The sequence below is a fragment of the Mixophyes fleayi genome, chromosome 3 (assembly GCF_038048845.1).
Source record: "Mixophyes fleayi isolate aMixFle1 chromosome 3, aMixFle1.hap1, whole genome shotgun sequence".
NCBI classification, from domain to species: Eukaryota; Metazoa; Chordata; class Amphibia; order Anura; family Limnodynastidae; genus Mixophyes; species Mixophyes fleayi.
Genome location: NC_134404.1, coordinates 62,977,847 through 62,997,026, shown reverse-complemented (window position 1 = coordinate 62,997,026; position 19,180 = coordinate 62,977,847). Strand labels below are relative to the sequence as shown.

The window sequence follows — 19,180 nt, the reverse complement described above, 5'->3', positions numbered from 1 at the left end:
TCCCTACCTGCGAGATTAGTAAACACATCACTGTTACACTGGCCGTCTATAGAGCCAGAGGTCCGGCGACTGTCAAAGTTTAAAGATAGATAAATGTTCGAAAATAAATAAGCGTGGGGTCACCCCACCCGACCACTATTAACCCTAGTGCTACCAGCTTACTGCTGGGTGCGTGAAAATCGGGGTAAAATTTGCGTTTGGTACCCCTGATTTTCAAATAACCAGCACTATGCAAACCAGCCCGGGGTGGGTGGCACTATAGAAGGGGGATACGCAGCAAGCGTCCCCCGTCATAATGACAAACTAACCCCAGGCTCTTCAGCACTGGGCTGGATTCCCTAGTGATTGTGGTCTGCCAAATAAAACGTGCCGCCCCCCTCTAGTAATAACCAGACCAGTGCTGAAAGCACTAGGGCTATTCCTTCACCCCTGGGTGGTGGGTGTAGGGTAATAACGGCGATTAAAGCAAGAAAAAAATGAATGGACGCCATTTTGTTTTGTGGAACTACAAGTCCGAGTCATGTCAGAGTGCCATCAACAGTCTGGACATGCTGATGCTTGTATAACTACAAGCACCAGCATACCCATGGAAGCCAGGTCATGCTATCACTTGGAGAACCATTAGTGCCAACATGGCCTGACACCCATGGCTGGCTGAGACCTGTGGTTCCACAAAGCTAAATGTTTAAAAAACCACAACACCCTGATTAATAGCAGACAAATTTAATAAAAATAAAAAAAGCAATAAAAACATAACACAAACTTTTTATTACCACATCAATTTATTAAAAATAGAAAATCCCAATATACTCACCAACAAGATGCTTGACAACCATGTCCCAAAATAATTGTATTCCAAAATGTCCATGCTTGAAGTCTTCTTATTTTCAGTCAAAATGACCCCCATATTTGTAGATCCAAATCCGGAACATGCTTGTAAAAAAAACAAAAAATCAATACACAAACGAACGAACAGTACAGTGTAGAAGCAGCCCGACGCTAATGAGTAAAATACAGCCGCGAGTTATATTTATACTCTATTGGGAATACCCATGACAGCGTGGGAAATCTCCATAGAGTATAAGTGTCCAACCAGCGCATTTCAGCGGCTTGGTAGCTTTCTTCAGGGATAACAGTTGTTGAGTATAGCAATCATTAACCTTTTTAAAGGGACCAGGTGTCAATTCTCTCTTTCCATTGGGCACCACCAATGATTCTTAGGGGTTCATACCATGTGAATAGTCTCATCTGATCTAAACTGGATAGAATAAAAATATATTTAATTGATAGTGTGGTGTGTCCTTAGGAGGTGTTAAGGGTAAAATGAGGTAATGCATATAATCAATAATGATTTGTGAAAAAAATGTTTCAAAGAGAAAACCTCATAATATTTAGCTTCAGAAGACAGGCACAACAATTGGGACTAGGTTTGCGCTCAGTTATGCAAATTTATTTATGAGTAAGTGGGAGGAGGATTGCATGTGGTCTATCAATGACTATAGAGCAAATCTAGTTCTATGGAAGAGATACATTAATGGGGGTTCTGAAGAATCCCTCCTTGGATTTCTTGACTATTTGAATACCAATGACAGAAACCTTAAATTCACATCCAAGTATATTGACCAAAGCATGGAGTTTTTAGATCAATAAATCTATATAGATAGAAGGATATAAAAGGAGAAATTTTACCCTTAACACTTCCTAAGGGCATACCACATTATCAATTAAATATATTTTTATTCTACACTCCAGTATAGGTCAGATGAGACTAATCATAGGATATGAACCCCAAAGAATCATTGGTGGGACACATGCCCAACAGAAATAGTGAATTGACCCCTGGTCCCTAGAAGATTAATGATCGCTAAAGTCACCACATGTTATCCATGAAGAAAGCTAAAATGCGTTGCTTGGACACTTGCCAGCACATATTAAGATTTTCTACTGCACAGAAATCAGGTTTTATTAACCTGCAAACAGGACACATTAAGAAATTTGTTTTATCAGAGAGACTTACATCCGGAAACCCCTGTGCTTTCCACAGTGTAACGTATACACAGAAGACCACAACTCCAGTATTGCTTCAAGATCAGAAAAACAGCAACATACATAGGGTATAGCACTACAGTTTTTGTCTCTTCTCCCATTTTCTCATATTGAGGTTAATGACACCTCCATATTGAAGCCACTTGACACAATCGAGGGTCTGGGAGGACTCGTTCAGTCTCGTCGAGTTGACGCTACCATTCTAGAGGCACAAAATCTAATGGAGAGGGAGGTACCCACGCAAGAGAGTTGGACTTAGCAGCTCCCTAACCACAGGTCGCGGTTCTCAAGGAGGGCTACAAGTGAGACAGAGAGAAGAACCAGGTAACTGGAGCAGGACAGACGCTGATAGGAGAAATTGTGAAAAGATTAGTACAGAGGTCTTATGGAGCGGGAAACCCCTGGAGTCAGGATCTCGAGGAGGTGCAATGATCTGCATCTAGATAAGGCACAGAAGTCCCGGGGAGCTGGGAAGCCCCTGGAGTCAGTGTAACAAGGAGGTGGGATAATCTGCTGCTTGGTGTGATACAGGTTGTAACCCTCTGCAGCAGGATAGTGAACTGCAGCACCAGTGAGCAGGAAGCAGAGACTGGTAGTAACAGTCTGCAGCAGAAAGAGAACTGGTGCCAGGCTAGAACATGTCTAGACAGCTGAGGAGACCTAAAGATCTTACACGCAGGTAAGGAGGCAGGTGCTTTAAATAGACAGGGCTGACAGTCAATTAGCCAATCAAAGGAATGCAGGGAGTTTTAAAAAGACTAGGTGTGTGCATGTTCAGTTCAGACCAGAAGATGGTGCCCTCCAGCGTGAGCCGCAGGGACAAGATGAGGAGAGGAGAGCAGCTGAAAGATGTAGGTGGGAGCGCTGGCCCCGACCGAGTGGCAGCGAGTCCCATCTACTTTTAGGATTAGATCCCAGTTACTTAAACTGAGCGCAAAATTTTTACCATTATCAATGTAATAGAAGACTGCAACATTTATGGTGTGTAACATATGTGTTCTATGTGTTAATAATATAATAATATGATAAGATATTAGTATAAATAACTAGGGATGTGCACCGGCCACTTTTCGGGTTTTGGGTTTTGGGTTTTGGGTTCTGATTACCTTCAGGTTTTGGGTTCTAATGGGTTTTGCCAAAAAACCCCCCTCAAGGTTTTGGGTTTTGGGTTTTGGGTTCTGATTTTTTTTTTAAAAACCATAAAAAATGCTAAAATCCAGATTTTTGGTGTATTAACCTGAATAACATTCATTTCCACTCATTTCCAGTCTATTCTGAACACCTCACACCTCACAATATTATTTTTAGGCCAAAAGGTTGCTCCGAGGTAGCTGGATGTCTAAGCTAAGCGACACAAGTGGGTGGCACAAACACGTGGCCCATCTAGGAGTGGCACTGCAGTGGCAGACAGGATGGCAGTTTGAAAAGCTAGGCCCCAAAGAGCACATAATGCCAAAAAAAGAGGTGCAAGATGGAATTGTCCTTGGACCCTCCTACCCACCCTTATGTTGGTGAAATAGGACATACGCACTTTAATAAACCAATCATTTCAGCGACAGGGCCTACAAAACTGTGGCTGAAATGATTGGTTCGTTTGGACCCCCACAAAATGAGCTGGCAAAGAAAAAAAAGAGGTGCAAGATGGAATTGTCCTTGGGCCCTCCCACCCACACTTATGTTGCAGAAAAAGGACATGCACACTTTAACAAACCAATCATTTCAGCGACAGGGTCTACCAAACTACTGTTGCTGAAATTATTAGTTTGTTTGGCCCCCCACACAAAAAAGCTATTCATCTCTCCCTGCACAAAGTAAACTGGCTCTACTGAGGCAAGATGTCGTCCTCATCCTCATCCTATGATTCCTCGCCCCCTTCAGTGTGTACTTCCTCATCCTCACACATTATCAATTCGTCCCCGCTGGACTCCACAATCACAAGTCCCTCTGTAGTCTCTGGAGGCCATTGCTGGTCCTCATTGAAGAATTGATAATTCATTTTGATGAACATCATCTTCTCAACATTTTGCGGAAGCAACCTCCTTCGCCGCTCACGACCAGGTTCCCCGCTGCACTAAAAACTCTTTCGGAGTACACACTGGAGGGGGGACAACTCAGGTAAAATAGAGCCAGTTTGTATTGTACAGAGGTTTTCAAACTGCCATTTTTTCCTGCCAGTACAAGTAAGGACTGTCTGACATGTCTACTTGGATGTTGTCAGCAAAGTAATCCTCCACCATTTTTTTAATGGTGACAGAATCCAATGCAGCGACAGTAGACATGTCAGCAATCGTTGGCAGGTCCTTCAGTCCGGACCAGATGTTCCCTGCATCCCCACCAGCGGGTCGTTTAGGAAATATCAGCTGTTTCCTCGCAGCCACAGGTGTGGAAGACAATGAAGGAGGAGCTGCTGGAATGTCACGGTCCTCTTCAGATGACAATCTCCTGATCAGCAGGTCTTTGCACCGCTGTAGACTTGTGACCGCCGGAAACAGAGACACAACATATGTTTTAAACCGAGGATCGAGCACGGTGGCCAGAATGTATTCCTCTGACTTTAAAAGACTGACCACCCTCGGATCCTGGCAAAGCGTACGAAGGGCTTCATCCACAAGAGCTACATGCTTTGTGGAATCGCAATGCTTTACCAGCTCCTCCCTCACTTTCTCCAGCTGCTTCTGGAACAGCCTGATCAGGGGAATCACCTGACTCAACCTGGCAGTGTCGGAACTGACTTCTCGTATGGCAAGTTCAAACGGCTGGAGAACCTTGCACAACACGGAAATCAGTATCCACTGCACTTGACTCAGGCGCATCCCCACTCCTTTGCCTATGTCATAGGTGGCTGTGTAGGCTTGAATGGCCTTTTGCTGCTCCTCCATCCTCTGCAGCATATAGAGGGTGGAGTTTCAGCGCGCCACAACCTCTTGTTTGAGGTGATGGCAGGGAAGGTTCCGGCTTTTTTGATGGTGCTCCAGTCTTTGGTAGGCAGTGGCAGAATGGCGAAAGTGTCCCGCAATTTTGCGGGCCACCGCAAGCATATCCTGCACACCCCTGTCACTTTTCAGATAATGCTGCACCACCAAATTTTTTGTGTGGGCAAAACATGGCACGTGCTGTAAATTGCCCATATGTAATGCCCGCACAATGTTACTGGCGTTGTCCGACACCACAAATCCCCAGGAGAGTGTAAGTGGGGTAAGCCACTGCGAGATGATTTCCCTCAGTTTCTCTAAGAGGTTGTCGGCGTTGTGCCTCTAACTGAAACCGGTGATACACAATGTTACCTGCCTTGGAACGAGCAGGCGTTTCGGAGATGCTGCTACTGATGCTGCTGCTGCTGTTGCTGCGGAAATCGATGCATCTACCCAGTGGACTGTCACAGTCATATAGTCCTTAGTTTGCCCTGAACCACTTGTCCACATGTCCGTGGTTAAGTGGACAGTGGGTACAACCGCATGTTTCAGAGCACTGAGGACACTTTTTCGTACTTCTCTGTACATCCCGGGTATCGCCTGCCTAGTGAAGTGGAATCTAGACGGAATTTGGTACCAGGGACACAATACCTCCCTCACCCTTCTAAATCCCACTCCACTGATGGCGGACACCGGACGCACGTCTAACACCAACATAGCTGTCAAGGCTGCAGTTATCCGCTTTGCTATAGGATGACTGCTGTCATACTTCGTGCTCATGGCAAACGACTGTTGTATGGTCAATTGCTTAGTGAAAGACGTAGCGGTCTTACGACTTCCCCTCTGGGAGGATGACCGACTCCCAGCAGCAACAGCAGCAGCGGCAGTAGTAGGCGTACCGCTGCAGGATCCTCCGGAAGAATCCCGGATTGAAGAGGACACAGTCATGCCGGTGACATGGCCTGCAGGACTATTTCCCATCCCGATCGAGGAGGAAATTGACGAGGAGAGTGTTGCTGGTGTGGATTCAACGGCACCAAGGGATTTAGGTGTCCCTGGACTGCTGACGGTCCTAGCCACAGTTCCTGAACTAAACACAGATTTATGAAGGTTCTTCAGGTGACGTATAAGGGAGGATGTCCCTAGGTGGCCAAGATCCTTACCCCTGCTTATTGCAGCTTTACATAAGGTACATATGGCAATACATTTGTTGTCCGGATTGGGATAGAAATAATTCCAGACCGAAGAGGTGGATTTATTGGTCTTCTGGCCAGGCATGACGATGGGCTTTTTCATCCCATGGACAACAACTGTTTCCCCCCCTGGTGCCTCATTTAATAAAACCACATCAGCATTCTCCTTGTCAAGTTCCTCCTCAGCGCCAGCTACATCAATATCCTCCTCCTGGTGTACAACATTGACACCTTCATTATCCAAATCTGTAACTGCACTGTGGGTGATCTTTCCAGCATATGCAGAGGGCGTGCTGTAAATGGTGGAAGGAGCCACCTCTTCCCGTACAGTGATGGGAAGGTCAGGCTTCGCAACCACCAACACCCTTGGACTCGGGGATTTGTGATGCCATGTCTTTAGAAGGCAGAGTTGTTTGCTGTGTTGTTGATGACAGCTTAACTATCTTAAATTTTTTAGGGCGGGGGAGGAGGAGGGCTTTGATCGTTGTGTGAAGCTGAACCACTAGTCATGAACACAAGCCAGGGCCTAAGCCATTCCTTGCCACTCCGTGTCGTAAATGGCATATTGGCAAGTTTACGTTTCTCCTCAGATGATTTTAATTTCTTTTTTTTGATCATTTTAGTGAACTTTGGCTTTTTGAATTTTACATGCCCTCTACTATCAGATTGGGCATCGGCCTTGGCAGACGACGTTGATGCCATTTCATTGTCTAGGTCATTACTAGTGGCAGCAGCTTCAGCATTAGGAGGAAGTGGTTCTTGATCTTTCCCTACTTTATCCTCCAAATTTTTGTACTCCATTATATGCAGCTCAAGAGAGCGTACCCCTAAACCACACACACCCGGCAAAGGCTTTAAAAATGATATGCGGCACAGGACAGTACCACTGGACTGGAGTTGTACAGCAGTACCAATGGACTTATACTGCAGGATCAGTGAACTTTGTTATAAAGCAGACTACCAGTACCACTGGACTTATACTGCAGGATTAGTGAAATTTGTTATATAGCAGTACCAATGGACTTATACTGCAGGATCAGTGAATTTTGCTATATAGCAGTACCAATGGACTTATACTGCAGGATCAGTGAATTTTGTTATATAGCAGTACCAATGGACTTATACTGCAGGATCAGTGAACTTTGTTATATAGCAGTACCAATGGACTTATACTGCAGGATCAGTGAACTTTGTTATATTGCAGACTAGCAGTACCACTGGACTTATACTGCAGGATCAGTGAACTTTGCTATATAGCAGTACCAATGGACTTATATTGCAGGATTAGTGAACTTTGTTATATAGCAGTACCACTGGACTTATACTGCAGGATCAGTGACATTTGTTATATAGCAGTACCAATGGACTTATACTGCAGGATCAGTGAATTTTGTTATATAGCAGTACCAATGGACTTATACTGCAGGATCAGTGAACTTTGTTATATAGCAGTACCAATGGACTTATACTGCAGGATCAGTGAACTTTGTTATATTGCAGACTAGCAGTACCACTGGACTTATACTGCAGGATCAGTGAACTTTGCTATATAGCAGTACCAATGGACTTATATTGCAGGATTAGTGAACTTTGTTATATAGCAGTACCACTGGACTTATACTGCAGGATCAGTGACACAGGGCACAGGACAGCACCACTGGAATTATGGCAGCACCACCACTGGACTGAGCAGGACAGAGCACAGGACACCACCACTGGACTGAGCAGGACAGAGCACAGGACACCACCACTGGACTGACCAGGACAGAACCACAGGAATGAGCAAGACAGAGGACACCACTAACACCCCCTCCCTCTTCCCTGATCAATGCCCGAGTGAAGATGGCAGTGGGCAGCGGGGACTAATATGAATCCGGATCTCACGAGATCCGACGGTGGGATTATGAGGTTTTGCCTCGTTTTGAGTTTTGCGATCGGCGGGAATCCCCGAACAGTGCTCGGATTAGGCTCGGATCTGCACTGTTCGGGGAGTGTTCTGATTTCTGCAATCCGAGCCCGCTCATCCCTATAAATAACATGAGTTGGGTATTTTTCTTGTTCACATAATCATCTGATATGTATATTTGAAAAGCAGCATTATAAAAGTGTAGGATTTGGCAAAATTTCACCAATCTACCTTGTCCCTTAAAGTGCTTATTGGGGTCTCATTTTGGTGAGGAATGTAACCTTTCTCTGTCTTGAGTTTGGCATGGGGCTATTGTAGATAATATATTTTATTTATAAAATATTGATTTATTTTATATTTATCTTATTTTTTATATCTACTTGTTGTATTTTTATATTATTTTTTCTAAAATATAATGGGATTGGAAGCTTAGACCACAGAAGAGGAGCTTCTAGTTCCACACATAGTCGTCATGCTCATTATAGATGAAATAGGGCCTACAGAGCCTTAAGTAACCCTTATTGATTTTGATATTTTTAGCCGTAGTAGCTGAGTATCTCCCAGTTGTCACAATGATAAAATAATGGTGAATTACAGTAGGTCATTTTTTAATTGCGAGGATGAAACAGTACACTTTTTGCCGTTACAAGGATAATAATAAGTAGAATCCTTAGTTTGAGAACCAGCATTGTGTAGTTATTCCTAAGCACATGGATATACACTATATGGACAAAAGTATTGACCATTACACCAACATGGACTATAATTACATTTTATTTAAATACATATACTTTAATATGGAGTTGGTCCCCCTTTTGCAGCTATAACAGTTTCCACTCTTCTTGGAAGGCTTTCCACAAGATGTTGGCGTGTTTCTATGGGAATTTGTGCCCATTCATTCTGTAGTGCATTTATGAGGTCAGTCAGTGATGTTGGATAAGAAATCTTGGTTTCCAATCTCCATTCCAGGTTATCCCAAAGGTGATCGATGGGGTTGAGGTCAGGGCTCTGTACGGGCCAGTTACGTTCTTCTACGCCGAACTCATCAAACCATATCTTTGTAATCCATGCTTTGTACACTGGGACACAGTCATTTTGAAATAGAAAAGGGCCTTCCCCAAACTGTTGCCACAAAGTTCGAAGCAAAGCATTGTCCAAAATTACTTGGTATGCTGAAGCATTAAGATTTCCCTTCACTGGAGATAAGGTGCCTATCCCAAACCTTGAAAAACAGCCCCATACCATTACCCCTCCTCCACCAAACTTCACAGTTGGCATAATGCAGTTAGGCAGGTAATGTTCTCCCTGAATCCGCCAAACCGAGACTCGCCCATCTGACTGCCAAACAGAGAAGCATGATTTGTCACTCCACGGGACACATTTCCACTGCTCCACAGTCCAGTGTCGGTGTGCTTTACACCACTTCATCCAACGCTTGGCATTGGTCTTGGTGATGTGAGGCTTGCATGCAGCTGCTCGACCATGGACACCCATTCCACAAAACTCTTGTCGCATGGTTTTTCTACTTACATTATTGCCAGTGGAAGTTCAGAACTCTTCAGCTATGGAGTCAACAGAGCGTTGGCGACTTTTATGCACAGTGCGCCTTTGCAGTCGTTGACCCTGCTCTGTGATTTTACATGGTCTTCCACTTCGTGGCTGAGTTGCTGTTTTTCCAAAACGCTTCCACTTTTTAATAATATCACTTACAGTTGGCCGTGAAATATCCAGCATGGATGAAATTTCATGAACAATCTTATTGCAAAGGTGGCATCCTATTACAGTACCACGTTTGACCCATTCACTGACCCATTCAGAATGACCCATTTTGTATCAAAATGTATCAAATCAAACACCTAGACCTGCAGTCTCTATTTGCAAACACCTCTGGCAACGGGTCTGATTCAAACACCTCAATTCAATAATTAACAGTTGTGGCCAAATACTTTTGTCTATATAGTGTATATGGCCCACTGAAATATGCTTTTAGTTTTTTTTAAACATTCTTTTTATTAAGGTTTTTGACAGTTTACAATGAGTTATTAACATATTCTAGATAGCACAAACTGAACAATCACCATATTAATTATTAAATTTATATACATAGCATAGTGACAAAATAGATTACTAAAGCAACTGGACAGCCAGGGTTAGAGGTCATGTAGGAGTGTGGTTATGGGTTTGTGTAATAGAATGCTATACATTTGTTTATAGAGTGTATTATTTATTTATTGTTACAAGAACTCAACATTTACACTGTCTACACATACTGGCAGAAGGTATAAATTGAGTTCCTGTGGCTGATGTACAATGGCTCGGAAAGAGCTGGTGTTCTGCATAATGTGCGTTTGAAGATTTTATGCAGCCATGTTTTCTGTTTTACATGAAAACTATAGATTACTTTTATTAGATGCTTTTGATTGTTTGCACTCCAGGACACAGGCATAATGGTTGCCTTGTTTGAAAGAAAGTCATTCAGCCAGCCTCTACAGCACTCTCTGATTCAGTCTTGGCCACCCCAGAGCATAGCAATGAGCAAGATAAGGAAGGATTGCAATTATTTCCAGCCTCTGTGTAGTGCTATTAAGATGTGTCTATTTCTGTACAATAAAGGTGGAGGTGCAATTAGACATAGTGGTTTAGACTACTAGTGCATATATTTCTCTAATTTTAATTTGTCCTCATTTAGCACTGAGTTGTGTGTTTTCTTGTCTCTTCTAGGTACAATGAGTTTTACTTCCTCACTCATCCAGCTCTCTTCATAATGAATCACTTTCCCGCAATGTCAGGATGTCAATTACTGGAAACATGTATATCTCTGGAGCAATTTGAAATGAGTGAGTATATCAGAAGCAAGTTTTACAGCCTAGACAAAGTTTCCTACTAGCCAGAAACAGCTGTTATTGTAACAGGAAATTAAAACATGTTTTGAAGTCTCTGTATACTTTTCCTGTTGCTTTGGTGTGGGTGATTGTATTTGTATGTTAATGACTGACATCCTAATTTTATAAAAATAAAGAAGCTCTCCAAGCTGCTAATTGGATCTCCCACCTGGGTATAGTTTGGTTCATTGATCTGTCACCTTGAGATACATTAAGGGAGATAATTATTAGTTGTAAGCTAAACTTATCTAAATATTTAATCATCCAAAATAGGGGTATTCCTCTACAATAGACTGCCCATTGAGTAGAAGTCGAAGTAGAAGTATGGACCCCTCACTGTAACAATATACCTTACCTGTCCCTGATTCCCAGTGTGCGCATGAGCTGCCTCTTCACCTTTATCACAGTCTAGTCCTGGCATCGTGTTTCTTGCGGGGGTGAATCAGCCCAATCGCTGACCTAGCCTTGGGACCTTGGCCATTCTGCTCTCTCCATTCCTGACGTCAACTTGTGACTCTAAATATTGTACCTTCACCAGATCCAGAGCTCCGTTAGTGTGTTCAGAAATTTTGCTATCTTTATCTTCTTCCTTATGTTCAGACAGGACAAGTCCTCAGGCTCAGGTGGGTTATTTTAGTTGGTACCTGTGTCAGATGGATCACATCCCTGTCCGACACAAGCAGTGTAATATTCACCTGGGACCTATCTGTTGGCGACATGAGTGTATATAAAACCTGATTGGATACCAGGGTAGGGACATCTGCTTGAATTCTGCCCAGGGGGAAAACTAACTTTGGAGGCTGGGTTTGGAGTGAAAACCCATTTTGTGTGGTATTCTTCTTTACATTTTTCAGCTTATTTTTTCTTGATATCATTGCCTAATATGAGCTTTATCCTGTAAATTATGATGTCTTACTGTAGAAATTAATTCCTACTTTCTATTTTTTTTTATATTTCATTAACTTTATTTGTATAAAGATTTGTAATAATATAATGCTTTTCTGACATTTGTAGTGAAAGGAAAAGCCTCTGATTGTCATTGAAAGCTGCCGAAATTTGCTATTCACCTTTCGTCTTGATGAAACACACAGATCAGGCTTGCTAAGGTTATTGGACAATGGAATGATGTTTACCCTCAACAGACTGGGCAGCATGTCCTATAGATATATGCCCGTGGAAAGGATTCTGAAGAACAATTTGACTTTATTATGGATTATAGAGTTAATTGCAGTTTTGTTGACACTAGCATGAAGATACCCAAAAACGTCTTAATAACCCTGTTGGTCCAAGTTGGTTATCACAGAAAGCTGGATTACTAAGTCCCTCACACCCAGATCCAGTTATTCATACAGATGATGAATGCTGCACTATTAGCTTTAAAATAGACAGGGTGGTAAATATTATTGTTAAATTGAAAACTGATGATATAGAAGTCATGCCTAACCATGTACTACAAAGTGTGCAAAAGAACTAGGTACTGTTTAATGTACGTCTTCCTCGTGCTGGATCTTATGTTCTTTTGATATTTGATGATCCCAATGGTTATATCTGTAACTAATTAATAATATGTAAAAACAACATATTCTGAGTATCTGGCGCTCCACTCAGGCTTGCAACCTCTTGTATGTTAAAGGAATACTACCATACAATTCCACAAACAATAACAAATAAAATGTGTTACATACATGAAGCGCTTCCTTCCCTTGAACCTGATCAGGTGCAAGGGAAGGAAGCGCTTCATGTATGTAACACATTTTATTTATTTAATAAAATGCTCAAAAAAAAGGTAAAACGACCGCCTTTCCCGTCTATCCTTTGTAACCCCGTTGGCCCAACCTTGAAGACAGAAAAAGCTGGCTCCTACAGCCTTCACACTCAGATCCAGTGATTTATACAGAGGATGGGTGCTGCACTATTAGCTTTAGAAAAGATAGGATGCTAGATATTATCGTCAACTTGAAATCTGGTGACTCACAGATTATTCCCAATCATGTAATACAGAGTGTGCAACAGCATAAGGTAGAGTTTAACATTCGCCTCCCACGTGCTGGGTCTTATGTTCTTTGATATTTGAGGATGCCAATGACTACATCTGTACTTATTTAATAATATGTTCTAACCCTAACATAAAATTGTGCCCTTTTGCATCTAGCCTGCATAACCCTGTTGGGTTAGATGATGATAGAAAAAGCTCAGTGTCATAATCATAAATGAACCAAACACTTGGCACTATATTTTAAACTATAAAATAGAGGTGCATTAGATGTTAAATTGCTATACTACTTGTGATCTAAATATATGTATATATAAATATACACAAACGCATATGACCTTTGTTTGGGGTTAATCCCAATCACTTTGCTTGCTGGCAGGTGTTCCATGCTGGAACACAAACTAGGAAATTGTATATAAACTGATAGACAAAGCCCATTACTGACTGAAAACCAAATCCAAGTTCCAAAAGTAAAGGAAAAATAAAAAAACATAGAGAAAACCAAACCAACTAATCCTCCATGGCACAATAGTAATATAGAGATGCAAAATATAAAATATGAACATATCTAAATAAAGAATACAATCTATACAATTGTTTCAAATCTTACTATTAAATATTTTGTACTATTTGGAAAGTCTTAATAATCATTTGTTATTCCTGTTTCCTACAAACTGTCCCCTATTGCGTTTTCCTTTGGAAGAAAAATACTTTTTTGGTTTAAGTGCCAAATAATAACTTGGCTTCAAACTTTTTTTGTTACTATTTATCTTTCCAGAATAATGCTACAATAAACATCTTTAAACATAAAATTTTAACCAGAGTAATTACTTGTTTAGCCAATAGAAAGGGTTAATAGAAAAGAAAGAAAGTTAAAGAAAGGTAACAAGGAAATGAAAAGAGCTTAATGGACTAAACTACACTGAACAAATCATATACAAATATCAGTGAAGAAACCAAACTGAACCACAGTAAAGTAAACAATCAGAGTAGATAAATGATTTAGATAAATAAAATTGTGAAAAGTGATGTATTCAACAAAAACAGAATGAGTAAGTGTATCTCAAGCGACTAAACCAAGAGCGCTTCAAAAGACAATTGCAGCCCACTCTACCTCATTGTCACTTATGTTAGGATATCGGGGTACACCGATACTTCTAATAACCGCCTTCAATGTTGACCATTCAGATATCAGCTCAGTTAACTGGAGAACGGAAATACAACTTGACACATTGTTTTGAATGAAGCCAAGTAGCTATGATTCTGTTCTGATTAGAGGACTCTTGGCGTGTTTATTTAAAGGAAAAATCTTATAAGGGGTACAGCATCACCAACAAATGATATTTGAGATTTAACAGTATTGCATACAAAAGCAAAAAGTTATTTCCAAAGTTATGTCTGAAAATGTGTGATATTTCTGTAACCTTTATTTATTATTCTGCGGTAAACTTTTGTTCCAGTGCTATAGGTGGGTGTGAGTTTAAATTAGGGATGTGCACCGGCGACTTTTGGTGTCTTGTGTTTTGTGTTTTGGAACCTCAATAACATTCAATAACAAGCATTTCCACTAATTTACTGTGTATTCTGAACACCTCACAATATAGTTATTAGTCCAAAACGTTGCAACGAGGTATCTTTCTGGACTGCGTAGTGGAGTGGTCCCCACAATATAATAAGAAAACCATCAACTGGTCTTAATCGCACAAAAAAATGTACCTGGACTGCGTAGAGGAGTGGGTCACCACAATATAATTTAAAAACCCTGAACTTGTATGAATCGCACCAATAAATGTATCTGGACTGCGTAGAGGAGTGGGTCACCACAATATAATAAGAAAACCATCAACTGGTCTTAATCGCACCAAAAAATGTACCTGGACTGCGTAGAGGAGTGGGTCACCACAATATAATTTAAAAACCCTGAACTTGTAGGATTCGCACCAATAAATGTATCTGGACTGCGTAGAGGAGTGGTCACCACGATATAATTAATAAAAAACCCTCCACGGGTCTGAATCAGGGGAATGACCTGACTCAAGCTGGCAGTGTCGGAATTGACTTCTCGTGTGGCAAGTTCAAACGGCTGGAGAACCTTGCACAACACGGAAATCAGTCTCCACTGCGCTTAACTCAGGCGCATTCCCACTCCTTTGCCTACGTCGTAGGTGGCTGTGTAGGACTGAATGGCCTTTTGCTGCTCCTCCATGCTCTGCAGCATATAGAGGGTGGAGTTCCAGCGCGTCACAACCTCTTGTTTGAGGTGATGGCAGGGCAGGTTCATGCTTTTTTAATGTGCCTCTAGTCTGCGGTAGGCACTGGCTGAATGCCGAAAGTGTCCAGCAATTTTGTGCGCCACCGCAAGCATCTCCTGCACACCCCTGTCACTCTTGAGGTAATGCTGCACCACCAAATAATGGTGTGTGCAAAACATGGGACGTGCAGGAAATTGCCCATATTTAATGCCCGCACAATGTTACTGGCATTGTCTGACACCACAAATCCCCATGAGAGTGGGGTAAGACACTGGGAGATAATTTCCCTCAGTTTCTCTAATATGTTGTCAGCGTTGTGCCTCTTATTAAAGCCTGTAATACACAATGTTGCCTGGCTTTGCACGAGCAGCCATTTTGTAGATGCTGCTACTGATGCAGCTGTTGCTGTTGCTGCGGAAGGCGATGCATCTACCCAGTGGGCTGTCACAGTCATATAGTCCTTCGTTTGCCCAAAACCACTTGTCCACATGTCAGTGGTTAAGTGGACAGTGGGTACAACCGCATTTTTCAGAGCACTGAGGACACTTGATCTTACTTCTCTGTACATTTTTGGTATCGCCTGCCTAGTGAAGTGGAATCTCGACGGGATTTGGTACCGGGGACACAATACCTCCATCAACCCTCTAAATCCCACTCCACTGATGGCGGACACCGGGCACACGTCTAACACCAACATTGCAGTTACAGCCGCAGTAATACGCTTTGCAATAGGGTGACTACTATCGTATTTTGTGGTCATGGCAAACGACTGTTGGACTGTCAATTGTTTTGTGAAAGACTTAGCGGCCTTACGACTTCCCCTCTGGGAAGATGACCGACTAACAGCAGCAACAGCAGCATTGGCAGTAGTAGGCGTACCGCTGCAGGATTCCTCGGATGAATCCCGTATTGGAGAGGACTCAGTCTGGCTGCTGACTTGGGCTGCAGGACTCAATCTGATGGAGATTGTGGAGGAAGTTGATGAGGAGGGTGTTGCTGGTGTGTATCCAACTGGACCACGGGATTTAGGTGTCCCTGTACCGATGACGGTCCTAGCCCCAGTTCCTGAACTAAAGACTGAACTATGAAGGTTATTCAGGTGACGTATAAGGGAGGATGTCCCTAGGTGGGCAAGATCCCTACCCTTGCTTATTTGAGCTTTACATAAGCTACATATGGCCATACATTGGTTGTCCGGATTTGGATAAAAATAACTCCAGACCAAAGAGGTGCATTTTTTGGTCTTCTGACCAGGCATGACGATGGGCTTTTTCATCCCATGGACATCAGCTGTTTCCCCCCTGGTGCCTCATTTACATCACCACATCACCATCCTCATCATCAAGTTCCTCCACAGCGCCAGCTACATCATCAATAGCCTCCTCCCGAGCCACCTCTTCCCGTACAGTGATGGGAAGGTCAGGCTTGACAACCACCAACACCCTTGGACTCGCCTTGGGGATTTGTGATAATTTCTCTTTAGAAGGCAGAGTTGTTTGCTGTTTTGTTGCTGACAGCATAACTCTCTTCAATTTTTTGTAGGGGGGGAGGAGGAGGAGGGCTAAGATCCTTGGGTGAAGATGGACCACTAGTCGTGAACACGGGCCAGGGCCTAAGCCGTTCCTTGCCACTACGTGTCGCAAATGGCATATTGCCAACTTTACGTTTCTCCTCAGATGATTTTAAGTTTCTCTTTTTGCTTTTTTTTGAGAACTTGGGCTTTTTGGATTTTACATGCCCTGTACTAGGAGATTGGGCATCGGGCTTGGAAGACGACGTTGATGGCATTTCATCGTCTATGTCATGACTAGTGGCAGCAGCTTCAGCATTAGGAGGAAGTGGGTCTGGATCTTTCCCTACTTTATCCTCCAAATTTTTGGTCTCCATTATATGTAGCACAAGATACTGCAGAATGTGTGAACCTGGTAATATTGCAGACAGTACCAATGGACTTATACTGCAGGATTGGTTTTGCAAATTTTGTTGTAATTAATTTTTTTTGTAATTACTTTTTTGTATTTTTTTTTATAACTTTTTTTTATTTTTTAAAACACTCTGGAATAATGGGGAAATAACTATGCCCTTAGAAGCACAGAGCACAGGACACAGCACCACTGGACTGAACAGGACACAGCACAGGACCCAGCAGCACCACTGAACTCAAAATTGACAGAGCACAGCACACAGCACCACTGGACTGATACTGCAGAACACAGCACAGCCCAGCACAGCACAGAACTAAACAGCACAGCACAGAACTAAACAGCACAGCACGAGATCTACCAGGACAGAGGACCACCTTACACACCCTCCCTCTACCCTGTTCAATGCCCGAGTGAAGATGGCGGCGACTAGCGGGGAATTTATAGGATCCGAGTATCGCGAGATCCGACAGCGGGATTATGACTCAGAGCCTCGGTTTCAAGTTTTCATTTGGCGCCAATACCCGGATCTGTCTCGGATCCGACTCGGATCGGAAAGGTTCAGGTGGGCTCGGATTCACAAAATCCGAGTGCGCTCTTCTCTAGTTTAAATCAAAGTTACTTTATATTTTGCTTTTTCTGTCAAGCTTGCATATTAAAATAACCATTTCCACTCAGAGACAAACAAGTCTGTTAACTACTGCAAACCACAAAGAAGGTCATATCAAGTTTATGTATCTGTTCTGAAAATTCTGAATAAACATTTAATATTTATTGCTAAATATTCATAGACCCTCACACTTACACCAGACTCAATACATATAAACTAACCAAGATAGTGAGAAGAATGACAGCACCAGTGTCTATAGTAAAGTAAAACAAACCAGAAAATGAAAAAATAAATAAAGCGATAAATAATAAAAGTCCCCAAAATCCCCCCCCCCCTCCAAATATTCCTTATTATAAAATGTCAATGCTATATCAACAAAATCTTCTCTAGTTACCGTGATAAGGATATTCTGGTACTGAAACTCGTAGGTGTTTGTAGCAGACTTCTTCCAGCTGGATTTCTTCCCTCATTGAAACATCTTGGATGTGTGTCTATAACCTGGGATTGAACAACTACACCCTCCAGTTAAAAGTAGATGTACACACTGTTTACCATTTTCAATCTGGTTGCAACCTCAATATACCTTAAGAAGGAGTCTGTGTTTTATTGAAGTTTTAAATCTATTATAATGGATGTGCAAGATATTAAAATATTATTTTAAATGTCTGGTTTATTATACTTTATTAGAGACACTGGCGATGTCATTCTTCTCAATAGAATGGATAAGTGCAGTGCCCAGTTTACAAAATCAATATTCATGAATAAAATGATTAATAGGAACTTTTGCAATGCAAAGTAGCATAACAAAAATACTGTAGTTAAAATGGTTAACCCCAGTGGTCGAAGTGGAAATTTAGAAGTAACGGTATGGAAAATGAAATGTGGCGATATGGAAAATTTTAGTGAATGGAATTTGCTAGTTTTACAATTAAAGCTTTAGGAGAAGGTTCGGTATGACTTACCAATGTATACTGGCCCACTTCGATTCCTTGTCAACCCATAATGTCACTGTAGTGATCGCGTCAAAATAAAATACGATTTGTTATCGTTATCATAGTCGGAGGTTAATTTGACTCAACTGACCTCTTTTCTTACAGGAAACACCCTGCTGGGCAAGTGTCCTGTAGAAAAAAAAGGATTTTCACACCTCAGTAGGCTGACCCCAAGTCACAGGTAATAACTATAGTTTCAAGTTTGTTTGTAAAATCTGAGGATGTTGGCAGGGAAAGAAGTTAGATTTAGCAAATAACAATAGGATGTTACTCAGTGAAATCCATATGCTGGGTAGACAAAGACACCCTAAACAACTTCAAATAAATATCTGTCATTTATATAAGAAATATAAAACTTCATTACAATCATCTTCATATTTCATGTTTTGAGAAATCTTTGTGGCAATTTAAAGTCAGAGACAGAAACTGTATAAGGTGGACAAATTATAACTACACATGGTACAGAGAACCT

The 19,180-nt window shown here is 41.9% G+C and overlaps 1 protein-coding gene across 1 annotated transcript in view; it reads left to right on the top strand.

Annotated features, from left to right (window-relative positions):
- The window catches only part of LOC142143127 (kyphoscoliosis peptidase-like), a 43,029-nt gene extending 30,441 nt beyond the window's left edge, over positions 1–12,588 (top strand). Inside the window, exons 5-6 of the mRNA XM_075200840.1 lie at positions 10,779–10,894; positions 11,954–12,588. Coding sequence (XP_075056941.1) covers positions 10,779–10,894; positions 11,954–11,982 — 145 coding nt within the window. The 3' untranslated portion in view covers positions 11,983–12,588. The remainder of the gene's footprint in view (positions 1–10,778; positions 10,895–11,953) is intronic.
- The last annotated feature ends 6,592 nt before the right edge of the window (positions 12,589–19,180 follow it).